The sequence below is a fragment of the Lemur catta genome, chromosome 16 (genome assembly GCF_020740605.2).
Source record: "Lemur catta isolate mLemCat1 chromosome 16, mLemCat1.pri, whole genome shotgun sequence".
Classification (NCBI taxonomy): domain Eukaryota; kingdom Metazoa; phylum Chordata; class Mammalia; order Primates; family Lemuridae; genus Lemur; species Lemur catta.
The window spans coordinates 7114119-7141919 of NC_059143.1; the positions used below are offsets into that span (position 1 = coordinate 7114119).

General features: G+C 42.2%; 1 protein-coding gene across 1 annotated transcript; it reads right to left on the reverse strand.

The window, feature by feature from the left end:
- On the reverse strand, window positions 1–27710 carry RAB12 (RAB12, member RAS oncogene family). Its single transcript, XM_045527571.1, has 6 exons — window positions 27200–27710; window positions 14381–14441; window positions 5191–5329; window positions 3422–3511; window positions 2691–2795; window positions 1–1213 (listed from the first exon to the last, which is right to left on the reverse strand). The coding sequence occupies exons 1-6, from the start codon at window positions 27705–27707 to the stop codon at window positions 1100–1102; spliced, it is 1017 nt and encodes a 338-aa protein (XP_045383527.1). The 5' UTR covers window positions 27708–27710; the 3' UTR covers window positions 1–1099.
- Between the last annotated feature and the right edge of the window lie 91 nt (window positions 27711–27801).

Below are 27801 nucleotides of genomic sequence, written 5' to 3' on the forward strand. Positions count from 1 at the left end.
TGTCATTCATAAATACAAAATTTTATTTGCACTTCATTAGTGTAGAAAGACCACAATGCTTTTCATATCACAACACTCGAGACACGCCAAGTTATTCAAATACATAATTACTTATTTACCTTGACTAAACAAAACAGTGCAGTTTAATAAAAGATATACCAAAGATAGAGTTCACAAATTATCAGACCAAAAAAAAAAAAAAAGAAAAAGAAAAAAAAAAGGAACACGGTCTAGGCGTAACTGGAGTAAGCTTCACCATAAAGGGGAGAAGTTTTCTCATTACAAAGATACAGGATGTTTAGGCAAATACACATATGTTCTTTGATATAGTAAAATGTATCTCTCTAAAATTCCTTTAAACAGGATTTGTTTAGGACAGCAGCGTTGTTTTAAAATCTTTTTCTATAGTTTCAAAAACATTTCTTTCTTTATTGAATCTTTGTAGTTCTTAAAAGGATAAGGTATGTCCCTCAGGAAACCATGAGAGAGATTCTGTGGCCTTAGGACCAAGTCAAATCCAACCCTCTAACTAGTAATATTCTACCGTTACATTACATAATAAATAACCTTCAATGATGACCATGAATGGAGCTTCGCTTTGTGGCAGAAACACTCCAATACTTCAAAGATGCTACAGCTGGGGGAAATGTCTTGTAAAGAAAAAGCACTTAAGATAGCTTTTTTCCAAAAAGTCTTTAGTTTTACAAATTTTCTTTAAAACAGCAAGCAAAGCACCACATTCTCTCTTCTTATCAGAATATCTTCTGTCCTCATAATACAATTAACAAGGACAATTATATTATTTATTTCAAGAAACACTACACCTTTCATTCTCCCATTCTTCATATTAGAAGTACTAGGTTTCCCAGTGCATGTACACTAGACACTGGGGTAATGAATGAAATATAATAATTTGGAGGGAAATATGTAACTTATAACCAAAACTTACCCAGGATTGCATATTTGCATATTTACAAGTTAGTGTATAGCTTTGACTTGGATTACAAAGTGCGAAAGGAAATTGTCAAAATGATTGTAGTGCAGAATAGAACGTTTCCCCTCTCCAGAAACTGTTTCCACTTTGTCTCTAAGTAGCCAATCAACAGCATCGGACATGCGGTCTTGGCGGAGGCAGTTCTGGTGGGATCTCAGGCTCTGGTTGTAATGAGAGGATACTATTGGACAACTCATTCCTTAAGATATCCAGAGGCATCTAAAGGTTAAACAGAAAAGACAAACACATTTTAACCTTCTAAGGTACATTACAGTTGACTCTTGAACAACCTGGGTTTGAAGTGCACGGGCCCATTTATGTGTGATTTTTTTTTCAATAAAAGTTATGCTAAGTGTGCCTACCTCTCCTCCCTACCCCCAAGACAGTAAGACCAACCCCCCCTCTTCCTCTGCCTACCTAATGTGACAATGACAAGGATGAAGACTTTTATGATGACCCACTTCTACTTAATAAATAACAAATGTATTTTCTCTTTTTTATGATGCTCAATATTTTTCTCTAACTGACTTTATTGTAAGAATACAGCATATAACACACATAATATACAAAATATGTGTTGATCAACTGCTTATGTTACTGGTACGGCTTCCCGTCAACATCAGGCTGTTAATAGTTAAGTTCTGGGGAGTCAAAAGTTATATGCAGATTTCTGACTGTGTGGGGTATCCCTAATCCCTGTGCTGTTCAAAGGTCAACTGTAAATACTTTGCAAATTGTCCAGTTATATAGTAAACAAAGTATTGTTATATAAACCTCTCTGATCATCAAAGATTAATCAGACATTAAAATATTAAGCCAAAAAACCAAACCAAACCAAAACAAAACAGGTTCAGGGCACTGCATGTCACACAACCAAACACCAGGTACTCTATAGTCAGGAAGAGTCTATTTAATACCCTATGGTAGAAGAGACCTGACCAACCTCATAAACATTTACTTTCATAGTATCCAGTATAATGAAAATTTAATACATTAACAAATGAAAAAAATGGTCTGCATTCTAAGGACTTATATGCTTCCTAAGAAAGAAATAACCTCTCTTGGCAATTATATAAACAACCACTTTATTAGAACCTTTTGAACTGAGCAAATTTCACTTAATAGTAGTATAAATAAACTTCAGTTCCTACTACTAATCTTTGAATGTAAGCCTAAAGATGCCTGAATAAACTCCTCTGCTCAGTGAAGCTGTCCAGCAGTTTTCCTGCGATTTAGCGACATGGAAAGGCCTTTGCAAAGTGGCTCCCACCAGGGAGCAGAGCTCCGAGGGAGACAAGCTCGGCTCCAAGGGGCTCTGTTCTCCGCTGAGACAGGCACACTTTGCTAGGCCTCTACTGTCTGTATCAAACTTCTCATGGGAAAACAGGAAAAAAGAAAAATAAATGTCAAATAAACATGGCACATTACTTTACCTTAAGTCACTCCACCAAACCCTATTTCAAGGCTAAGCAAATACACTGCACATCCACTCTAAGGACACTAAAGCCCGAGACGGGAAACCGGCGTCACTCCAGCAGGTGGATGGTCTGGCCGCGTTGGCAACTACAGCTGGTTCTCGAGCCTAAATGTAAGTACTGTACTTTTGCATCTAAATAAAAAATTCTCAACAACTAAGTGATAAAGGAAACAACAGTTTTCAGATGAAATATTTTCATGATGTAGATTCTTTTTTTACCTTTTTCAAAATGTCATCGACGAGTTTCAGGAATATCTCATCCACATTGAAGTTATCCTTGGCACTTGCTTCACAGAACCGCATCCCAGTTATCTGCTGTGCAAACTGAGAGAAGACACGCACCTACGTCCTCTGTGCGGGCTGCCCCGGACCCAGGCGCGAGCGCAAGGCCTGGCTCCTGGGGACAGTCCCAGCCTCTGGGCTCAGCTTGCAGGGAAGCCGTGGGACTGAAGGGCTGGAAAGTCCCATTTATGCCCAAATATAAAATTCCCAAGTGTAACAAATTCTAACATTATGAGAACTAGCAAAACAAAACACAACAAAATCCCTAGGGTGGTGTCAGGACACATCTGACATTTAACATGCGAGCAGCATCATTTCTCCATGACTGAATTCTTAGCAAAAATGAAGGAAACTTAAAAGACATTAGAGCAAGAGCAAATCATGAAGGCAATTTCATGGCTTGAAAAAATCTTTCTCTATAAAATGTCAGGTTAGATAATAATGCTGTGTATACTAATCTGTTTATGTTTTCTCCCTCCATTTCAAAATGAAAATTTAAAGAAGCAGGAAGTCAGGAAAAAAAAAAGTAAGCAAATGAGAAGGATATAACTTGAGTGATCACTGTATTGATAATTATTTCATAATATAAAATAATAGGTGATTCATTAAAAGAAAAAAACATCAAGTCTAAGCATTGAGCTTGGGGCTGGGACCCCCCTGCCTCTCACCTTCTCACCCTGTTGCCTGGTGATTTCTCTGTCAGTTTCACAGTCCAACTTATTTCCAACTAAGAGAAGTTCTGCATCTTCTGAAGCATACTGTGGAATTTAAAAGAAGCCGTTTCACAGACGGGCACTGTCACGTACTGAAGAGGAGAGGTAAACATAGATAATGCTTTCCGCTCATTTACATTTGTGTGGTCATGTCCACCATCCGTGGGCGCAGGGTGTGCGAGACAGGGCTCACCGTGTCCTAGAGAGAAGCCTGGTCACAGCACTAAGAATCACAATGCTCTTGTCCTTTGACCCAACCAATCCTAAGACTCCATCCTAATGAAATGATTCAAAACACAGGCAAAGCTCTATATTCAAAACTTTCATCGACTGAAAAAAACCTAAAAGTCCCACAAAATAGATGAAGAATCAAGTTAAAGTACTTCTTAAAAAACACAGCCATTAAAAACCAAAAACATGCTTTGTTTATTTTTTTAAAGAACATTTAATGACACAGGAAGAGCCTCATGATAAAATATTTAGTGAACTAAGCAAGATAAATGGACTGAGCTCAGTATGGTTTTTCAGGACAATAAAACTATAAATTTTAAATTTTCTTTTGTGTTTTTCTTGATTTCCCAAATTTCTACAATGAAAGTATCATTGATTTTACAATCAAGAAAAAAAGTTATGCTACATTTCTAAGTTTTTTAAAAATGTACAGGCACAGCTGGGTGTGGGGTGCACATCTGCAGTCCCAGCTACTCGGGAGGCTGAGGCAGGAGGATCGCTTGAGCCCAGGAGCTTGAGGTTGCTGTGAGATAGGGTCAGCGCACTGTACTCCAGCCTGGGTAAAAGATCGAGACCCTGTCTCTTTCTCTCTTTTAAAAAAAGTTAAAATCACTTGAATAACTCATTTAATTTTGTGTATTTCTAGAAAGTTATTCGAAACAGACTGCAACAAAAGACACCTGAATGGTGTGGCTGTGGCTCAGTTACTCAGCCAAGCAGGGCGTCAGTCTCCTACCAGTGATGTGTGGGCAACAGGGACAGCACCTACCTGCAGTAAGCACTCAAGAAGCGATGCTCCCACTCAAATAATGATGAAAAGCAAGCATCAAGTCCCAAAGAAGGAGGCAGCATTAGACCTCAAGACCTTGTCAGAGTCACAAATTCAAGTACCTAACCAGGCCTTAGGATTTAGGCCATTTCTTACGGTTTTATATTCATCACATTAGTTCCAACCTTTTAGAGTACAAAAAACGGTCCCTTTCTAACTTCCTTAGGAGCACACGCTGGCTTCAGCATGAGGGGACATCGGAACCCTGTGATGTGTCACTGTAGACCCTGGCGTGACCAATGGCAAGTGCAGAGCAGGCTGGGGGCGGGGAGGGCTCCTCCCCAGGTGGCTGCTTTGTGGATGCTCAGGAAATGGGTGTCCAAGTGGCCTTTCTGCAGAAATGAGAATGTCCTATCTCTAATTCCATGACAGCAGCTGGATATGGTGGACTAAGCATGTCTGGGCCATGAAGTCAGGTAGTCCAGGGTACCAGAATAAAAATCCTGGTTTTATTATTTATAAGCTGACTCTGGATAAATTTTATTCTTCTTTGCCTCGTCTACAACACAGAATTATACAACTCCCCTGAAGGCTGTCATGTGGGTTAAATGATGGTTTAGTTTGTACAAAAGCATGTTCAGTAAATGTGTTTCCCTTTCTTCCTTTTATAATGATTAACATCCACAAGCGGAGTGTTCACATCGGACAGAAAAATGCAACTTACCTTATCAATCATCTTCATCCATTTTGGCAAATCATCGAACGTCTCCTTCTTAGTGATATCATACACTAATATGATCCCCTTGGCACTTCTGTAATAAGCTGAGGTAATGCTGTTGAATCTCTCCTGACCTGCTGTGTCCCTAAGAAATAGCAGCAAAAATCAGTTCCTAAACAATAACCAAAGTAAGCAACTCTATAATCCAATGCAAACACTATGCTTCTGTTTTTCTACTACGAAAGAACATGAATAACATGAACATTTCTTTTTTTTCCTTCCCCTGATGATTACAGTTAAAGAGTGTAGGAAAAATTCAGGTTGACTAAAACTATATGAGATACAAGCTATCTCTGTACATGGGTTAACTAAATTAGATGAGTGGAGATGGATTATGAACCAAAATCAACATACTATTCTAGAATAACTTTTTCCCCTAAAAGATAGAAAATCATGCTAATACAACATCAAAATATATGATCATTACGTTTTTCCAAAATAAAACAGGAGGTAAAAGCTTTTAAAATGCAGTATTTGCAAAGCAATTCCTAAGAGTTCACATTGTAGGTAGTTTACAACACCATTCATCATCCCTGAGAGCAATGACGATGCACAGGGAATGCGAATTTCACACACATGCACACCCGCTCTCACACACAGTACGAGCCTACGAAGAATGAAGGCCCCACGTCAGAGAGACATTTCCCACTCACTAGCCACCAGTGCTAGTGCTGAGCGTGGGGCTGGGATCACCAACTACCACTTCAAGCAAGAGAAGAAAAAGATTCACAATTGCAATCCTAGCAGGCATGGCCTGAAGTCAGCAGCCCTGGGCCTGTGGGGACAAGCAGGGCCAGCGTGTCTGGGATCGCCCCCAACGTGTCCTGCCAACGCGGAGAGCAGCATCCCCACTGCAGGCCCAGCCCTGCTGTGCACCAGGTGACGCCTCACGTCTGTGCTCACACCTGGGCACAGGCACTGCTGTTAGTCGGCGGAGCGTCTCTGAACTAGCTATGTTCAGACAAAAATACAAAGAAGTCACAATTACTTCCAAACCAAGATTTTGAAAATAAGAAAATAAGAATTTTCATGGCAAAAAGTCGTAATAAAAGGGAGGAGAGTGGTCAATCCCACAACAGTTTAAAGATGCTAAAATCCTGTATAGAGCAAAATCTTGTTTTCAAATAAAATGTCTTCCCAATGTGACAATTTGGGCAGAAATAATAAAGCATAAAAGCAATTTTTGATCTCTTACTTTATACCCAAAGGGTCAACATAAACTAACATTAGGCTTGTAATAAATTTTTGACATTCTAGAATAAAGCATAACAGTACACGGAAATTTACTACTATAAATTATAATGCAAGTTCACTTGATCACACTTTTTCCCATCACAAACCATAAACTTTGTTCTAGAAGGTTTTGAGTCCCCAGTCTACTAGACTGTGAGGGAAACTGAGGAAATGGAGGGAACAAGAGGAACAGCAAAGATGTACAGGGAGTTAGGCACTAGGCTGAAACAAAACTGTTTTTTTTTAATCGTAATATGCTCAAGTCAGCTTTTCTAGGTGTTTTGCTTGTATAAATTTGTTCAATAACAGGTATATGTGCTATTATTTCCCAGTTTCCTTAAAAGCACTGTCTCAAACCCTACCTGGGGTGGATGACAGTCATTTTTTGGTACACTCTGCTGTGGGCAGGCAGGGCAGTGGACAGAGGCCCAGGGCACCTGGGCACTACTGCTGACTCCATGACTTGGCCTCTTTGAGGAACAACTTTCCTGAACTATTTTATATTTTAGTTGCCTCACAGTAAAGTGGTAGAAATTCTAACACCCTCTATGGTAGGCAGTTATCAGCAGTGAGAACATGCAGAGACAATGACTGACACTATTAAATCTACAATTCTCCTTTAACATACATAGTTAATATCTCATTTTGCTGATAAAATGACCAATAGTCCCCCACTAACAAAAAGAGCTACAGAAATAATCTTGTTATTTTCTTAATCCTAAACAGAAAAGGTGGTCAAAGCAAAAGGCGGGAGAGTTACCAAACAGATTTGCAAATACAGTGAAGTTCACTATTCCATGATTGCTAATTTGAAATCTAAAAACTTTCTTGTTCCTCCAGGCTGACACTGGCCACTTCAACCTGAAGGAAGACGTGAGCACATTCACAGGGCACAGATGCTGCTGAGACCTGGTTCTCCATGTGATACGCCAAGAAACCGCTGGAGAACCATCACATACTTCTAATTACAACGATGCTCAATGGAGGAGGTTCTGATCAGGAAGGACTTAACAAGGAAAACAATTTCCTTTTTTTTTTGAGACAGAGTCTCATTCTGTTGCCCAGGCTAGAGTGCTGTGGCATCAGCCTAGCTCACAGCAACCTCAAACTCCTGGGCTCAAGTGATCCTCCTGCCTCAGCCTCCCGAGTAGCTGGGACTACAGTCATGTGCCACCATGCCCGGCTAATTTTTTCTCTCTCTATATATTTTAGCTGTCCATATAATTTCTTTCTATTTTTAGTTGAGACAGGGTCTCGCTCTTGCTCAAGCTGGTCTCGAACTCCTGAGCTCAAACAATCCGCCCGCCTTGGCCTCCCAGAGTGCTAGGATTACAGGCGTGAGCCACCGCGCCCGGCCGGTAAACAATTTCTTTAAAGACCACATATAATTTAGCTTTTCCCAAAGAACCCTAACCCAGGTATGCCAGGGTCGAGTAAGCTGGGGGCAATCGTGTACACAAATAACAAGGCTCTTCAATGCAAGGTCACACCACAGCAGAGGAGTTTCTGCAAGGGGAAGAACACTTCCCTGGGCACCTTGCAGGACTGGGTCCCCAAACACACCCTCTGGCAATGCCACTATAATTTACAGCTTCCTTCAGACTAGACTTGCCACCAAATCAGTTCGCTATGCCTTATTGTTAAACAAACAAAAAAAGCTCACTAACAATGCCATTTGCTTTGTTCCAGAGGATGCTATGAATACCCTGGGGCCCTGATTAGAAGCCCCAGGAGGGCAGAGGCTGGTCTGTTTTTGTCCACCAGGGTCGAGTAGAAAACATGTATTGAACAGAAGGTTACATGTTTAAAATTCAGAAAGCTGGTGCCCCTTCAAGGCAAAGCAAACTTTGTATTTTGGCCCAGAACTGCAAAAAAAATTGGAAATCAGAAATCTAAAGAATATGGCAGACAGAAGGAGACTGAATTCTTCAGGATTTCTAAAAACAACTAAAAGACAACACTAACAGGCACCTTCAAGGCAGCTGAGAAAGAAGAGATTTATATACCATTTGATTTCCACAGGGAATAAACGAATAAAATTATTTCTCTAGTCCTCGGCATTCAGGAATATACATTAATATTTTCAAACCAGTAAAGAGTTATTAAATCCTTCAGAGCATAGTTTGCCATCCTATCACAAGTCATGGCTTGTCCAAATCAGGATCTGACAAAATGTTTTAATGTTTTTAAAAAATTCTGTGCTGAGTACTGTTAAGAAACATTTCCCATTTCTTTAAAAAGTCAATAGAACACATATTTTTTCCTCCTCTGAAATCTGTACTTAGCACAATATAGCTGAACTGCAAATTTAAGTAACAATCAGATATAAGATCTTCACTGAGCATTTTGAGAATTATGTACTTTGATACATCTTCATTCTAAGCAATTTTTTAAAATTTCAGCATATTATGGGGGTACAAAAGTTTAGGTTACACACATTGCCCTTGCCCCACCCCCCTGAATCAGAGCTTCAAGCATGTCTATCCCCTAGACGGTGCACATAAGCAATTTTAATCTGGCTTTTAGTGTAAATCAACTCACATTCATTTCTGTATATATTCAATAAATTTAGATACCAGAAACTGGGGGCTCAAAACCAGAGAAATTACAGATAATACAACTTTTAATAAAAACAATCGAAGAATAGGGATAATAAAAGGTATTTTTGATGTAGTTTAAAAAAATGTTGAATAAATAACATACTTAGAAATCTTAGAAACATTAAGAAGCTTGCCATTATAAAGTTCACTGTTTTTTGCTGACTTTAAAAACCATTCCTTAAATTCCATTATTTTGGGCTTGGCTCTGAAAACTGAAGGTAGAAAACCATGTTCCTTTGAGAGAATACACCATAGTCCCAAAATATTTGGGCTGACAAAGGTTTTATTTTCTATTCTCTAAAGTGCCCCTGCCTAAATGACTTTCCCTACCTACATACTAACTTATCTGCTATCATGTATGTTCGAAGAACGGAGTAAATGAAATGTTGATTCCATTCAAGCATTCATTGAACACCTACTATGTGCCAGCACCATAAAAATCACACATAAATCTCCATCTTTTTTTTTTTTTTTTTTTGAGACAGAGTCTCACTTTGTTGCCCGGGCTAGAGTGAGTGCCGTGGCGTCAGCCTAGCTCACAGCAACCTCAAACTCCTGGGCTTAAGCGATCCTCCTGCCTCAGCCTCCCGAGTAGCTGGGACTACAGGTATACGCCACCATGCCCGGCTAATTTTTTCTATATATATTTTTAGTTGTCCAGATAATTTATTTCTATTTTTAGTCGAGACGTGGTCTCGCTCAGGCTGATCTTGAACTCCTGACCTTGAGCGATTCACCTGCCTCGGCCTCCCAGAGGGCTAGGATTACAGGTGTGAGCCACTGCGCTCGGCCTCCATTTTTCAAAAAATTAGACGATGGTATCAATGCACTGATCATGCTCTGCCTTTCTCTGAAGATGCAGAATCCTAATTATTTCCCCTCTTTATTTCCATAAACTTGAATTTTTCAGTAATCATAAAGAGTTGATTTCTAGAGATTTCCAATTTATCAAGGTCAGCTATTAATAAATCATCATTTACTACAGTTAGCATGTGATCTGTTCTGATGTCTCTCTTTGCTTTTGTTGCAAATTGAAAAATTCCTTCAATTCTGTTTTTCTAGTCTGGTAATACAACAATGCTTAGACTATTCAAAGATTCTTATTTGACGTACTTAATATGTCCATTTAAATAGTGCAATTACTAATTTTCAGGGCATAAACCAATTTCAGGGTATGCATGTTCCCCCTCTTCCAAGCAGAGAATGAAAGAACGATGCCAAACTAAGAGGACCAGTTAAAACAAAAGCCCCCACAGTGAAGACTGGTCCAGTGGACAGAACAAAGGGACCCTTAAATGAAGCATTTTAATTCTGGGCTTGCCTAAAGGTAGGAGACAAATTTCATAGCTTCAAGTCCATTTCAACACAAGGACAACTAGTTCACTGTGACTAATTTCCAGGATAACCATTGGGATATAAATGCACGAAACTATGTATCCTAGTCAACACATTTTATTTTAGCTACACTTACATAAAGTTCTTACATGCGCTCATGCAGAAATACTTAAGTACAAAGAAGAAAAAAATGGTCCTTTTCGGACCACAGATAATCAAGACCTGAAAAGCGTGATACTGACATAAAAATGTGATGACATCCGCAGCTTTTGGTACTTTAAACTTTTAGGAATCTATAGCAAATAATATTTTTAGTTTGGTTATATCCAGAAATCGAGAAAAAATGCACTTCTTCTAACAAGACCCCGCTGTGAAAACCACTGGGCGATGCTTTCACAGATGGACAGTCCGGAAAGTCAGAGCAGAGCACACGGCGAGTCCGCAACGCCTCCGTGAATGGCTGCTTCCAACCACGCTGGCCCCTCTGCCCTCGACTCAGGACGAGTGACACCATGGCGGCGTGCCCGCCACAGAGCAGATCACAGCAGCAACAGCACAAGGACTGCCCGCGACTCCACAATAAACCACCCATAACTTTAAAAAAGTAGTAAGAATTACAATCACGATTCCAATACTTCCTTTTTACCTACTGGATAGCAATAATGAAGAAAAACATTTTTTCATCTTCTAAATAAAATATTTCGGAAAATACAAATCTTATCTTCAGTATTATATGATTAACAAAGTGGCTGGCATATCGTGGAAAATGAGTCACTGTAGAAATCCCCTTCAGGCAAAGCCAAATTCTACTTCCTTCGTGATTCATGGAGTATTCCACGTAGGAAACTTGCAGTGGACCTGTCAGTGAGTCCAGTGCCTCCGTTTCCCTCCCTCAGCTACATCCCTCGCCAGTGTCATGCAGTTGTGAAAATTTAGAGAACGAAGGCAGAGGGGTGAGAAGTCAAGGTGGAAGCAGGGGAGTTATTTTTGGAGGATGCTTTTACATCCAAGAAGAAAGCAGTTTCTGGGCACCTGTGCTCTTCCTGGAACCACACTCACACTCCCTCCACGGAGGGCACTCCACGAGGTAGGGCCCTTAGCTCAGAGTCAAAGGCACTGCAGTCAGATTCCAGAAGCATCCACCTCACCAGCACAGACAGTCTTAGTGGGCAGAGTTCCAGGAAAGCACCAGGACATTTGAACATACTTTTATAAACCCGATTACTACCATCAGGGCTGAAGACAGTATTCGCACATCAGTGAAGATGTGTGCCACAGTCCCCAGGCCTCTAAGGTAGAGGAAGCAAGCGTCACACGTATTCCAGTAGTACCTACGTTACCTTTTGTGAAGCAATCTCACCAAATATACCTCACCCACAGGTGCTGCGTACACAGATGGACACATCCCAAATCCTTTACCTTAAAGAGCTTATAATCAGAAATAGCAGCTGTGTGCAAGACACTTTATTGCCACTCAGAGTTAAAAAATGGGCAGCAATGCATGAAACAAAGTTTGCTGCCTTTTTGATCATGGGCTACTAAAATAGGAAATATCTATTTTTTTTTAATTCAAGTATTTAGACAAGGCTTGATGTTTCACAGTCAAGCCAAAAATAAAAATACAAAAAGCAAAAGCACAAAACAAAACAAAAAACCCCAAAACCAAAAAATCCTTAAGGTGTGTTATGTAGTCAAGGGCGACCAAATGAAGACATTACCTCAGACACCTCCGGAAGGCAAGTAAGCAAAGCTGGCTCAGCGGCAGCTGCGCCCAGACACGGACACGGATGAAGAATGAAGACACGGCACTAACATTCAAGCATTAGGTGACCGGTGATGCCACAGATGAAGCAGCGGTTAACGCAGATGAAAGCAAACACACACATGGTGGACAAACAATCAGAGCTGAGGGTGACCTGCCGAGAGGAGTTAGTGAGCTGAGTACACTGCATCTGTGTCATGAAAAACAAAACAGCATTCTCAGAAGACCTCAACAGCACCACCGTAAACCACCACCAGACCCGAGCTTGTCCTTCCTTCCACCTGTGGGCTGCTAATGGCTAAGGGAGAGCTATTAGTGCTGAATGAAATTTTAACACAGCTGGTTTAGTTTCGCATTCCAATTACGATCTGACAAAAGGGCTTCTCTTTAGAAAGAGGCCCCTGGATTCATCTCCAGTGGGCATTAATGGGGGCCCCAGTCATGTGGCGTCAGCAGTGCTGCTGGAAGGAGGAGGCCACCCCGCAGCAAAGTGCCACCATGAACGGCCCCGGAACTGTCTGCAGGGGATCTGCCTTCAGATGGGGCAAATCCGGTTATGAACATGTTGGACTTTCTTTGAATGCTATCACGCTAAATACATGAGGACAGGTATGTGAGCAATCATTTTAGTGATGACAGTTTTGATACCATGTCAAATGATTTGAAGATAGAGGCAAAAAAGGTTCCAAACTAGCTATCATTGAAGTAGGAGGTTATTAAGTATGAAATGTCTGATTTCCTTAAGTACTAAGTTTGACAGGTGATGTTGCTGACATTTCACTTTGACACTTCTTGTTTTATTTTTATTGTGAAGGTACATCCTCAGTCTTTCAAATGCACATATTGGCTTGTGATTATCTTTCAAAAAATTTTTAGAGCAGTTTTTGTGCAACCACAGATAAGTAAAAACTTCATGTTATTTTTTAATATGAGTTCTGTCGTGGAACCAATACTGTGCAGACAGGTCGAGATATCAACAGAGTGTTTGGGAAGGATGTGGCTAATGAATGCACAGTATGTTGATGGTTTGAGAAGTTCCATTCTGGTGATTTTATTTTTGAAAACGAGCCATGTGGGTGACCTGAGACCAAGGTGGATAATGATGAGCTAAAAGCTGTAGTGGAAGCGAATCCATTTCAGCCTATGCATGAATTAGCGGCAAGCTTTGATGTTACTATTCCAACAATATTGGACCATTTGAAACAAACGGGCAAGGTAAAGAAGCTGGATAGATGGGTTCCGCACAAATTAAACAAGTGTCAGAAGAGAAATTGTCTCGGAGCTTGCCTTTCTTTGCTGTCATGACATAAAGGTGAATCATTCTACACCATATTGTTACATGTGATGAAAAATGGATTCTTTTTGACAATCACAAGCATTTGGCACAATGGCTGAATAAAAATGAAATGCTGAAACACCAAAACTGAATATTCATCAAAAAAACTAATGGTGTCTCTTTGGTGGTGCAGCACTGATATTAACCACTACAGCTTCATGAAACCTGGTCAATCGATTACAGCAGATTCTACTGCAACCAACTGGATGAAATCATGAGGATGCTTGTGAGTAAGCAGCCGAGACTGGTCAGCAGAGACAGGCCAATCTTCTAGCAAGATAAGACTTGACCACGTGTTGCACAAACAATGCTGTTCAAACTATAGAGGCTGGACTTGGAAACTCTCTGTCATCCACTGTATTTACCAGACCTTGCACCAACTGACCACCACTTCTTCCAGACCTTGGACCACTTCTTGCAAGGAAAAATACTCAATCTCAACAAACTGTGGAAAACGCCTTTTGCAATTTCATTGCCACTCACTCTCCAGGCTTCTTCGCTGCAGCCATAAACATGCTACTGTTAAGATAGTATAGTAAAACTGTATCAATAGTTTAGGCTGATACTCTGATTAATTGTACTGTTTCTTGTTTCAGATAGAATAAACTAAACTTTTCATTCTAAATCAGACATTTCATACCTAATGACCTTAGGACCATTCTTCTTTCCACAACTCCCCATATGCAAGTGGAATATGACATGACAGCCTCTTCTAAATTCTCTTTTGAAGGAAGCACTGTTGATTTTAAAATAAGCAAAGGAGCAGAAAAGTAGGAGAGGCGAACCAGCTCAGTAGTTAATCTCATTAGACAAGCGTATGGATGATTAAAAACATACAGTGCAATACTGGATGCAGGCTCTTCCACTTACCAGATCTGTAATCTGATTTTCTTTCCTCTTAGCTCAACAGTTTTGATTTTAAAGTCAACACCTGTAAATAAAACAAATAAATATGAAGCAAAACAATAAAGGTGAAATTTGTCACACAAAATAATTCTATTTGTATGTTTTTGTATTATTACCAGAAAAACAAACACACAGAAAACCGGCATCAGGGATAAATTCCAAGGACAAGGCAGAAGCACACCAAGATGTGCGGCTCCACGCCACCCTCCTGCCTGAGTGCACACGGGAATGCCAGCCCACGCCAGGCCTTCCCCTGATGGACGGAGCTAGGATCTGTTGTCCATAGCACGATTTATTACTACCACAGCTCAGCAGAGAAGCTGGCTTAAAATCACATTTCATAATTACATCAACAAAAAGATGGCTTGGCAAAGGATGTTATCTTGGGGAAAATTCTAATATGGAACACTGGAAACTTAACCTTGATTTGAAATAGCCTTAATCTGAATTTAGAAGTTACTGTATTAAAATTTTTGGCACTCACAGAAATTCAGGTAAATATAAACACGACATTTACTATATTATCAATAGTGGGAGGGAGGAATTATTTTAAAAATGTACTCTAACACAAATTAACATATCCAATTTTAATTTTTATTCATTTTAATATTACTAAGCAAACCATCATGATCATCTTTTCTTTTCAATTCAGCCCATAACGCTTCAGATATATTTTTTAAAATCAAATTTTCATTTGTGTATGTCACCTTATATGTTTTTCAGTTACAGAAAACTTACATATTCCAAGACAGTATTTTTTAACACAATTTTTACAACTAAGAAAAATGAAAGGGATGCTGGCTGAATTCAGAACTAGAGATACTTTCCCTACAGGAACTACTTCCTGACTGCCTCCGGGCCCCAAGGTGGGTGATCCTGGCCTCCCACAGGCTGGCGGGCACCACATTTGTGGTGGCACCTTGGGCAAAGAGCAGGAGGACCCTCCGTCACTGGGAACTGATGCAGCTTTGCAGTCAGATAGGTTCTTGAGGGGAAGTGGAAGACGTGACCGAATTTTATAATTAGTAACACACAGTAGATGGCAGATACCAATGGCACACCAAAAGGCATGTTGACAACCCTGGGGGAGGCCCTCCTTCTATAAAAGAGATGTTGCATGAAAATGTCATAAAAAACAAAGCTTGGAGAACACTCTGTTAGATTTCAATTCTTAACCTCTCACATCAGACAATTTCAAATATCCCTGAAGGAAAGCTGGTTAACTCAATTTCACTTTCAGTTCTGGAACTGATTTCCTTTCCAAAGTCAAATGACACTGGAACATAGCCTTGAAACAGGAAACAGCGTTGTGCATGACTAAGATCCTTAAGCGGAGTTCTTTAATGACTCAACGACAAGGTAACCGCAGAACTTACAGTGATGTTCTACAAGATACAAAACACGGCATGAAGATACTTGCTAGGTTCTGATTTTAAAAAGGTAGAGCTTAATGACAAAACACTGCCAGGCTAATCTGTGATGGAATTTACAAACCAAATTCACATTCTGTCCTGACTACTATTCTGTTTTCAAGTTTTGTTTCCAATTACTTCAAATGAGTTTGTTTTAAAATTTTTAGTTAGGGGATGTAACGTCTACAAAAACCTGTCACATGGCTGCTACTTGACTGAAAAGAATTGGCGCATGACACCACTCTTGAGCTCTGCTTCGAATCCACTACAAGAGTCCCTTGAAGCAGCCAGAGCAGACAAGTTCTGTTTTGATGATGCCGTTTTCTCTGCATGTCAGATGTTTTTTTTCAAAAGACCTGAGCAACGTATTCAACGTTAGTATTCCCACACCAGGACTATTTTTGTAACCACAAAGTTTAATGAATAAAAATGAAAGGACAGGGCACTGATATTCAAAATCAGAAAATAAGCGCTATTATCACATGATCATAAACACATCACTAATTCTTAATAGGAAAACAAAATAGGATTAACAATCTGTTTAGCCACAGCGAAGACTATCTAGTTTTAGTGAGCAGATTAATGTCAATAAAATCACTAACAACAGAAAAAAATACAAAGTGGCTAAATCTAAAATTCCATGTATGCAAACAGTTAATTAAAATAGTCCTCTCTCTTAAAGGAAATATCCTATACCTGTATCATCTAATAGCCATTACATAGCTGGTAATGACTGGAAACAATCCAATTTATGGCTTAGAAATATATTTTTATAAAAGTATACAACTAATCATTTCTAAAAAGCCTCTTACATCAAGTCAAAAATTTCTTAATGTCTATTTTTAATATTCACACTTCATAGAAATGAAAATGGACCTCAAAAACGGTAACAAGTTGCCAGTAGCCTCGCCTATTTGGCAGATTAATTTTGGGAAAAGTCAGTAGAGTTCCTCCCACCAAGGAGGAAATGTTTACAAACAAATAAGGGACAAAAAGGGGAGCAACTTCATTCCCATCAGTAGCCCAGTAGGCCCAGTTCCCTGCAGGTATCTGGACTAAGGGAGGAGGCAGCCAGCCCCCACCACCCATCAGTTCATGGGGACAGTCCCTGCCCTGGAAAAGCTCAGTCACACTGACCTAAATTAAATTAACACACCACGCACTTGGCAAAGAAGTGTCTTTCTCTGCTGTTTTCTCTTCTTAGAGAACCTCCTTGTCTGCCCAGAAATCTTTTAAATCCTAGATTTCCCAGCTGAACCCTTCTCTGACTGCACCACCCTCGCCCTCTCCTCACCTCTGTTCCCAATTCTTGGCCCTGGACTCTCTTCCGGCCCACATCACACTGCTCCTTCTTTGTCACCCCCCACGGGCGATGTGCCCTCTGAGGACAAACTCATCTTTGCCCCCTGAAGTCCAGGACATCGCCTGGCACACAACAGCAGCTCAATGAATCTGACGACTGAATATCACCCCTTCTTCTCCACCAAGTGCTGTACATGTAAGGAGAAATATTGGTTATTTTTGGAAAAGTTAGGGAAATTCAGGACTGATGAATTAAAAAAAAAAAAAGACACTTAAGTAGTACTCAAGTAGACGACAGGGCGGGCAGATGTGGAACGGGAGCAGTGAATGCAGGAGTGCCCAGGACACACGTGGGAGAAATAAATATGTGCACACACAGAAACAGAGCGTTTCACTTCTACAAGTCCGCAAAGCACGGGGCAGTCTTAACATGCTCGCAGCCTCTCCCTACTACCCTCATCCCCGTGGATTATTACAGTAACAGTTTATTCACCCAGTCACTTAGATGAAGTGCTCCACCAAGTCGATGATTCTGGTAACAGGAGCTTACCTTTCTTTAAGCTTACCAATTTAGAAAGTCTTTTACTTTAGCGAAGCTTTCAAAAAGGACACAGGTTACAGGGCTATATATTAACGATGAGCTTAGATTGCTCTATTTGAGTCACTGTATCTTATCCTTGACCCTCGTTTCCTTTAGTAATAACATGATAGCAAACATCTGTCGAACATTCCATGCCTTGTACCCAAGGCATCCAATCCTCGCAGCAGCCCAGCAAGGTGGGCGCTGTTACTTCTATTTTATAGAAGAAGACACCGAGCACAGTGAGGGAGGTAATTTCGCTACGGTCATGCCACATGCTATTTGAGCAGCAGAACCAAGATTCAAATTTAGACCACTGCCCACTGTGAAAGGTTATTATAATAAAAGTCAGATGGGTGAAAAAAGAAAAAAGTGTGAAACGTTCTGCAAATGGCCCATAATCACCATAATCAAGTGGTTACAGACAAAGCCTAACTTTGCACTTTGCCTTCTTAGTTGCCTTCCATAAATCTTAGCAATGGCATGAGCACTCAGTGTGCTTGCTCAGTGCTCATAAGATTTGTAAGTTCCTCTTAAGGCAAAACATTTCCAAAACACTACTGTGTTTCCTTCTGCTGGGCCATGAGAAGTTACAAAAATGAAAACAGCACAAATACACAGAAATTGCTTTCTTCACACTTCTTTCCAAGAAAGTAAAAATAACGCTATGGTCCACGTCTAGGATTGCAGTCGAACAGACTGCACCCTTTTTCTTTCCATGCTCATTTCCATCGCCCCCCCTCCACCAAAGATCTTGAGTTTGCGCCAAACTATAGATTTTACTAACACCTTCACAAAACTGAAGGATTTTCAGACTTGGAAGTAAGCCTCAATTCAAACAGTGGTTGTGATGCTACTGCAATTTACAGTAACTATCTTAAGTTTGTACACTGGCTTTTCTTCCAAGGATGTATCTTATACAATGTCATCTAATTTGGGACATAATATTCCTACTGAGGGAGAGGATTTTAAACATTTTCAGTGAGTTGTGAGAAAATAAATTAAGAAATATTCCAAGGTCACAGAGATAGAGGCAAATCTAACATTAGAAAACAAGTCACCTAGGCTGGGCGCGGTGGCTCACGCCTGTAATCCCAGCACACTGGGAGGCCAAGGCAGGAGGACAGCTTAAGCTCAGGAGTTTGAGACCAGCCTGAGCAAAAGCGAGACCCCGTCTCTACTAAGAACAGAAAAAATTAGCCGGGCATGGTGGCGCATGCCTGTAGCCCCAGCTACTTGGGAGGCTGAGGCAGGAGGATCGCTTGAGCCCAGAAGTTTGAGGTTGCTGTGAGCTAGGCTGACGCCATGGCACTCTAGCCCAGGAAACAGAGCAGGACTCTGTCTCGAACAAACAAACAAACAAAAAGAAAACAAGTAACCTAAACACGAAGTCAGTCTTCTGCCCAAACTATACCACCTCTGAGAAGAGTTCAAAATGAACCTCCATACCATGCAAACTCACTGCTAGAACTTTCTTACAATTCCTGTACTGTCCTCAGGAAGTACCCTAATTTGTGAAATCCTATTAATGTTATTTAATATTATCTGGCTTTTCCTATTAAAGCTGTGTTATGAAGATCCAATCAAATAGAAACTAGTGTAACTATAAAACATTTTGATCATCTCAGAAGCAGGTACTATTAAAATAGTAACGTTGCCATATGCCATTAAAATATGCTTATTCAGGGTTGGGTGCAGTGGCTCACACCTGTAATCCCAGTGTTTTGGGAAGCTGAGTGGAAGGATTGCTTGAGGCCAGGAACCAGCCTGGGCAACATAGCCAGACCTCATCTCTACCAAAAAAAAAAAAAAAAAAAAAAACTAGCCTGGCGCAGTGGTGCATGCCTGCAGTCCCGGGGGAAGCTGAGTCCAGAGGATCACTTAAGCCCAGAGGTTTGAGGTTGCAGTGAGCTATGATCGCGCCACTGCATTCAGCAGAGCAAGAAAGAAAGAAAAAAAATGCTTATTCAGGCCTGAGGATATCAAATGTCCATCCTAAGTTTAATAAGATCTACCCCTCTCTTGCATTCCAGAGTTGGCATGCTTCTACCCAGCACCGACAGACCACCCCATGTCTCAGTACACAGGAGCATAGGAGACAGGCTTGCACTTGACTGGAACACACTATAGCAGCACAGACTGCATCAGGCGGGGACAGAGGGGGGAAAGTCGGAGCCAGTCAGAGGAGTTGGACATTTCCGTTCTCATGGAAATACGCATGCATGAGAGAATTCCATAGAAAGGTGTTTATTCTCTTCACAAATAAAAAGAAAGTTAAGAACTAACTTTTTTGGTGTTTGCTGTATTTCAGGTACTATTCTAAGGGCTTTATGTACATTAAATCACTGTAGTGGATCATCTTAATTTTATGAGATGGATACCATTATTGTCCCCACTTTATAGATGAAAATACTGAAGTCAGAGTAGATGCCAAGGTCACTTAGCTGATTAGAGCACACACTTGAACCTGGGCTGTCTGGCTGCAGGCTGTGCGCCTCCCCACTCCCTATGCGGCCTCACCTAATGAATAAGCAGAGGAGGGAGTGGCTGGAAAGGAGGTACGAACACATATTTAAGGCTGAAAAAAAACCTTTGCATTGCTAGGCAAGTGTTAGAAAATTAAGAGTGAGGTACGCTAGCTGGCTGGCTGGGGCAGATTCATTCCTGCACCAAGAGGCCTTCTCCGCTCCTGGGCTATAAACAAACCTCTATCTGAAAGGCTGTGGCCACCATGTCATTTTGAGCTCTTGGTCACAAGAAGATCACATGCAAAAAATACTAACTTTACTACCACTCAGAAGAGATCCATAAAAACACAGGGACTGTCAAATGGATTGTGTATTTTACCCAGGTCATGCATTTACATTTTGATATTTCATATTCACCTATTTACAGATAAAGAATTTTTTGGAGTTTTCACATCTACAGGATACATTAGGAAGAGAAGAGAATTATAAATTGCCTTTTCTGGGCCAGGCACCTGAGATACTTTATTCTCACTTATTCCTGTACCATGAGATACGAAAAGAGTGTAAGTCCCATTTTGTTTTTGTTTTTATGAACAAGGAAACTGAGGTAAGTCGCTTGTCTAAGGGCACAGTGGCAGCTGGAACTTAAATCCAGGACTGCTTTCTGCCTCCAATGTCTACTCTTTCCACACATACCACCACCTGGGGAGCAGCTAGAAAGAGAGCTGACCAAGGAGAAGGCTGACTGGGTTTCTGTGATTCCGTAGCCCATCAACAAGAGCGTTAAGGTTCTACCACACACAAGGCACGAAGGGAGACAGAAAGCCTGTGAAAAACAGCAAAGCTCCTGTTTAGAGGGGCCTGTCCCTTCACTCGAGTCCGGGCCTGGGGAGTCCTATCTGTCAGCTGCCGTAGCCGGCCGGGTTGGCACTGCAGGCTGTTTTGTTTGTTCTGTAAACTACGAAGGTATTACATAAGCACAGAAACCAAACAGTGGGCTTTGTAAGATTTGGGGGCAAAAACGTTTCTGTAGAAAAATGTTTTCTGTTAAGCCTGTGTGGTGCTTCCTGGCTTTAAAGGATAGGGATTTTAAAAGACAAACAAACATAATCACACTCAATTAAGGGCACTATTTTTGGTCTGAGTTTTGGTTTTCCAAATACTTCCCAAATGTCAAAGATGTGCAATAAAGGACAAAAGGAGAATGACAGATTCTTCCTCGTTGAAGCACAGTGGCATTTTACCTCTTGTTCAACACTGCGTACACCCACCCCCAGGACTCGCTTCCCCTTCTGAGAAAGATAAGCCAGCTGAGCAGGCCTGAGCCTTGCACCCTATAAAATGACCAGGAGAGTGGTGTCTGACACACAGCGCCTCTCAAAAACGTGTGCTGAGTGACCGCTGTACAGAGCTATGCTTTCTTTACAAATTCAAAGCAATGCTGATTTGGAACAGCATCTGGCACCCAAGGCTAGAGAATAATTTGGACCTATCAGTTCTCAAAGGAACCTACTCCGCCTTCTACAGCCAGTTCCAAGATCTATTGACAGATTGCTGCTGGCAGATTCTACAGACTGGAAAGAGGCGTTCTCTAAGAACCTGGATCTCTGTCATGCATAATGAAACCTTTCTTCTTCAGTGTGAGTGCAGACAGGGGAGGGGCTGAAAGCACTTCAGCCTCTTTAAATAGATTTTTATTCAACCTTAACAGCCCAATGCCAACTAAATCTGCATACTTTCTCCGAAAGATAGCTACTTTATTCCACAAAAGGGGACACTGTGCAAGTCTATCAGCCTGCAATAAGTTCATTAAATGAACCTAATCACATAATGCACAGCATATGTGGGAATTAAGAACTGAATGTTAGTTTCTTGCACACTCGCATCTCCCTGAGTCATTGTGTTACATCATCCTGGCAGGGGCGTCTGCAGCAGGTTCTCTCCAGATGGAGTGCAACCACACTGGAGGGCTGCAGAGCCTGGGCTTTTGGAGAGGAATTCTGGATGATTTCCCCTAATTCTCTTTTAAGTGAAATACTTGGGCAGATCAGTCATGGCTTGGAAGATTGCATATAAATACAGAAGAGTGAAATAAAATACAGAGATAAGCATTTTAATCCAGTATATTAAATGCTCATTCTAGGTTTTCGAACAAAAATTTCCACCCTAAGTTTCCAGAATAAAGTGCAAGTAGTCAATTTCCCTCAACAGCCACACCACAGTTTCCAGGTAAAGACACTCCCGACTACACGCCACCTGTCTTATCACCAAACAGTCAAGGGTAGGCTCCCAGATAGCCATCTCTGCCAGTGATTTACACTCACCTGTGTTTCTTGGACCCTTCAATTCTGCTGCCGGCTCAATTGCCAGCTCGGAAGAAATGGAGTCACCTGCACCACCCCACTCCCCCAGCACACTCCACCTCCCACTGAGGCCTGGCCCACCGACCCTGAGTGCATCCTCATCTCAGCACAGACTAAGGGGGAGAGTCAGGCAAAGACAATACAGGGATAGGGCCAGTAACTGAGTTAAAATGACTTCTGAAGAAGTACTGTCATCTTCTAAGACCAGGCATTCTCAGGGGCCAGGCTGTGAACTGTAACGTGCTGCTACACAACGAGAAAAACAAAGCCAGTACCTTGTCTTTCCTAATTTTTTCTTCTTTTTCAGTTCAGGACAGTGATTGCTGAATGTTCTTACTTGGCAAAAGAAAAGAACTGCCAATCCTATACTGGCCTCCAGCATTTTGGGGAAAATTTTACTGCCCAGAATAGTAGAATCCTGATCTAGACTGCCTTACTTAGACTTTTCCTATATTTAAATATACCTATTTTGGAAAATTTTTTAAAATATGTCAAAGGCTTAAGATATGTGAATGATGGAATATAGAGGTCAAAAATGCAATCCTTAGAGCATTATTTTAATATTCAAAAGGCAAGTGACAAGTGGTGACATGGGCATCATTAAAGAAAGTTGGTTTCATTGATACCATGGAATACCACTGTCTTCATAGGGCTGTTATGAGGACCAAATTAGAAAACCAGGGAGGGCCTTCACCACATCTGACCTCTACGTGTGTGAGACATCAGCATTTTCAACAAAGCAAAGTAAATTTAAATCTCAAAGCAAGCTAAGGGACAGAAAGATAGTGCCCTGACCCTGACCACCTACTAACCAGCTGTGCCATAGATGGTAAGTTTTGACCTCTCTGAGACTTTGTATTCTCATCTGTAAAATAGGGATCACTTCCAGGGCTTCTGTGAGGCCTTTTGCTGGTATACAGTAAGTGCCCACCAAACAGCAGTGCCTACTAATAGAATATTATATTTTATGTGCACATAAAACTAAATTACTTATTCAAAGTCACAAACTAGTTAGTGGCAGAGCCTAAAGAGCCCAGGTTTCGTATCCTTACTCTAGTGTTTTTTGTAAAATGCAGTGTTGCTGGAGCATGAGTAGGGCTGGGTGGGTTTCTACCGGGTAAAACCATTTCAGTCCAAACAAAATTAACAGCTACTTGCAACAGTTACATAAAAATAAAACAAAGGTTGACAAATACATAATTTTATGGGGTTGCTTTTTGATATATACTTTTTAACAGCTCATTTTCCTGTTTGTGCTAAATCTAGTGGGAGTCAAACAGGAGGAAGACAGATCAAGAATTCACTGTTGCTAGACCGAAATGGTTTCTGCAGCTTCCAGTCAGAAAGTAATGGTATAAATGTGCACACACACACTTGCACCCACAGATTCATAGTAGATAATTAAGTATGCTTGTGATATAAGCGTCACTATGAGAAAAACAGTGGTCCAGGTATGTTAGATAGTTGTAAATTTCTATAGTCAAGTACTTTTTCCATTTCTCAAACTCTAAAAACCTGCCCCTGTATTTATTTAAAGAACTTGTCAAATTATGCTAGTTATAACAAAGTAATTCAATTTCAAGAATACACAGTCCCTTTGAAAATAATACTCCACTTAGACAACTTCCATTAAATAGTTCAATTATTAAAAACAATCTTTTTAGCTTTTCATATCCTTGTGAATTATGTATCTTTTAACCTAATCAGCTTCTGATCTGATTAACGATACAAAAAGAAAATTGACATTTTACTCATTTATAATTTTACATAATGGTTCATCATATCAAATCCCTAAGGATTTCTACTACGATCCTTTATACAAAGTCCAAGTCAGTCTGATTTGCTTTTAAAAGGCACTTACTGGACACACTCTCCTAGCCTGTGAATTACACAATACTATCACTTTGGGGACCCACTTGGTCTAGGCATGCTCCCGGACCCTCCCCTGGTCATGCAGTGGGGCTCACGGTCTTTTCCTGACTCTGCTGTCATGAGTGGCAGGCACACATCTACAAGCCCTGGCAGGGAAAGGGAAAACTGCAACCATGGAAAAGAATCTTCTCTATGCGGTGTTCCTTGTACTACATGGAAATGAAACTAGAAAAACCAGCTTCATAAGGACCCTATGAGCTCATTCAGGTGAGGCAACCACAATTCTACACCACACCCAGCACTATGTTTAAATATCATTTTTATAAAGGAACTAGAGGAATGAACTAATCTTCGCAACATTCCAATGAGGATGAAGGCTTCTCTGACCAACCCTCACTCCTACCTTCAGTGGCGGCCCTCCCACTGTGTCCCCACACTCTGTGCACACCTGTAACACTGTGCCCCATGAACGCTGACTCACTCTGGACAGAGCCCATGTCCTGTTTACCGCTGAATCCCCAGCGGATAGCATAACACGCCGCACACAGTAGGTGCTCAACAAATGACCTGACAACTGGAAGTGAAAAGCAAATCTGTGGCAGAAACTGAAGGGGGCTAATTAGCTTTCCTAAAGCATCTTCAGGCTCTGGAGCAGGATGAGGGTCACCATCTTCCTCTTAAAACTTCCCAAAGTCAGAAGCATTTATTGAGTACTATAGTATTATAGTACTAAAGGCTATGTGGGGAAGAAACAAAAATGAGCAAGCCAAAAAAACTTCAACCACACTTGGTGTGTGGGGTTATGTGTGTTTGTTAAGGGACAGAGAAATAAACTGTCTGGTCTCCCTGCCTCCTGGTTTCTCCCTTATTCCCAAATATCCTATGCAGCTCCGCCAAATTAGTTTCACTGTCATCATGCCAAGCCTTACTTGGAAGCCATTATGGTTCTAGGTGCCCACAAAATAGTGTCTACCCTCCTTAGCATGGAAGTCAACGTCCCGCAGCATCCATTCCCATGGCCCCTTAGGAATCTAAGAATGTGGGGGTGCTGCTCCACTGCTGCCCAGTTTATTTATTTTCTCCCTCCTCTACTCTGGAGGAATGCCGCCCAGTTTAGAAAACCCTTCCTCTTCCTCCTTTTAAAGCATAGCTTTGCTCATCTACCTCACCCTTCATCCACTTAAGCCCTCCCAGGTACCCACCTATTGGTACCTGTACTGATATCTTTTGTAGACAGTACAACCATATCACCCTCCATTTTTATAGATTTAAGTGTGTGGAGCCCCAAAAGATTGATAATTCTGAATTGTTTCTAATCCTACTTTATTTATGTCAGGTACTAAAATAACAGCATAAACTTCATTTGATGATTTAATAACTTTCTGTACTCTGAGCCAAGATTAGATATTTGAAACAAATATACAGCTCTGCTACTGAATTTTAATATCATGTCCCCAAGGCCAATATTTTAAAAACAAACGGTACAGACAGCACAAATATTTCCAAAATGATCTATTCCAAGAAAACATTAAGGGAATTTCTCAAAAACAATATAAAAATTTTCCAACAAGACATTGTAAATTTGTTACATGACAATGTGAAACCAATGCATCTCAAAATTATACCAACAGCTTTGGAACTACCGCTGGTTACAATACTAAATATCTGTGTAAGGATATGCAATGATACTTTTAATTCTGTATATCAAAGCTCCATATTGCTCAGTGTTTGTTGGACCACCCCCCAGGGAAATCCCTTCCTGCCTGTCAGGGAAGGTGACTGCCCTTTATTTTGAAGAATCATCCCATTTATGGGGTTCTCCTAGTTTTGACAGCTTTTAAGGGGTTTTCCACAGAAACTGTTGCCCACATCCACCTGACAAACCCAACGTCCTGTAAGTATGACTTCATTAAAAATTTCCCCTGCATCTTCACTTTCAGATACCGAAGCTATTACACTTGACCTGGGGTTAAGGTATTCACTTCACTCTGTAAGGAATTATCCCCATGTTTGCCAATTACCGGGTTATTCCAGATAATGGATAAATACAGCTGAAGTTCCTCTGCCCCGCGTTTACAGTTAAAAGAAGAAACTTGGTGTAGTTTTAGTCTTAATATTCTCCGTAGGCAATTTTACACTTCGTCATTTCAGTGCATCATGAAAAATGGGTTCAAAATGGGAAAACAAGTCCTGGTTTACAGTGAAAATACTCCTCCGCCCAAGGCAAGATCAAAACTAGCCATAAATGACCTGCGTCGGTCACCAAACCAGGGGCACGCAGGTGTTGTGAGTGGCCTTTGGTATTAACTTCGCTGCCTGCCTGCTTCCCACGTCACACCCCCTTTTTGCTGGGTGAGTATGTAAAAGGCCGTAAGTTTCTCTCTACCAGCTGTGTCTACCAGAGCTCCGCAGGCCCGATGCGCCACCCTGACCTCTTGGCCCGTGGAGAGCGCGGGAGAGGACGGCAGCGACCCGGCTCCGAGCGGGGACGGGAGGGCGCGAGAGGCTTGCGCCCGGGGAGGATGGAGGCCGCAAGGCCCCAAGGGCAAGTCTGCGTAGAGACTGAACGAAAAACTCCGGCTTTAGGGATGGGATCGAAGGGGTTCCACGGAAACCCCATCCCCCCAATGCAAGGCCACCCGGAGGCACACAGCAGGAGAGGGGCAAAGGCTCCCAGGCGCGAGAAGAAACCAGGCCGACGAGGCCAAGGACACGGCCCTGGCGCCGGGAGCGCAGCGCCGGGGGCGGGAGGCCCAGCCCGGGCCGGGGCCGGCCTGCGCCCTTACCCACGGTGGACTTGCAGGCCTCGCAGAAGGTGTCGTCCGTGAAGCGCTCCATCAGGCTGGTCTTGCCCACGCCGCGGGAGCCGATGATGATGACCTGCAGCTTGAAGTCGGCCGGCCTGGGGGGCTGCTTCCTCCGGCGGCCCTGGCCGCCCGACAGCGCCGGGGAGCCCGCGCCCAGGCCGCCGCCGCCCCCGGCCCGCCTCTGCAGCGCGGCGCCCGGATCCATGCACGCATACGGCTCCCGCTCGGCTCGCCGCCCGCCGCCGCCCGCCCCCCGGCCGCGCGCCCCGGGCCCCGGCGCCCCCTCGGCCTCCGCCGCGCGCGGGGGGTCCGCCCCGGGCTCGGCGTCCGCCCGCCCGAGCGGCTCCGGCGGCCCGCGGGCTCCGCTCTGAAACTGCGCTGCCGGCCGGTTCCCCGCGTCCCCGTCCCCGCTGCCGCCGCCGCCGCCGCCGCCGCCGCCGGGAGCCGAGGAAGGGAAGCAGCTACTCCGCAGCAGCGGCAGCAGCATCCCGGACGAGGAGGGGCAGGAAGCGCAGGCGCGGGGCGGGGAGGCGGGGCCCGCGCGGGGCGGGGCGGGGTGGGCGCCCCCTGTCGGCCGGAGG

What these genes read in the sequence shown, in the direction of transcription:
- RAB12 (XM_045527571.1), bottom strand. Translation starts at nt 27,707, where the DNA reads ATGCTGCTGCCGCTGCTGCGGAGTAGCTGCTTCCCTTCCTCGGCTCCC. An exon ending in AAAATCAGATTACAGATCTG is followed by an intron (nt 5,330 to 14,380) that starts GTAAGTGGAAGA and finishes GCTATTTCTTAG; the next exon opens with GGACACAGCAGGTCAGGAGA. An exon ending in CCAGGCAACAGGGTGAGAAG is followed by an intron (nt 2,796 to 3,421) that starts GTGAGAGGCAGG and finishes GTCTTCTCTCAG; the next exon opens with TTTGCACAGCAGATAACTGG.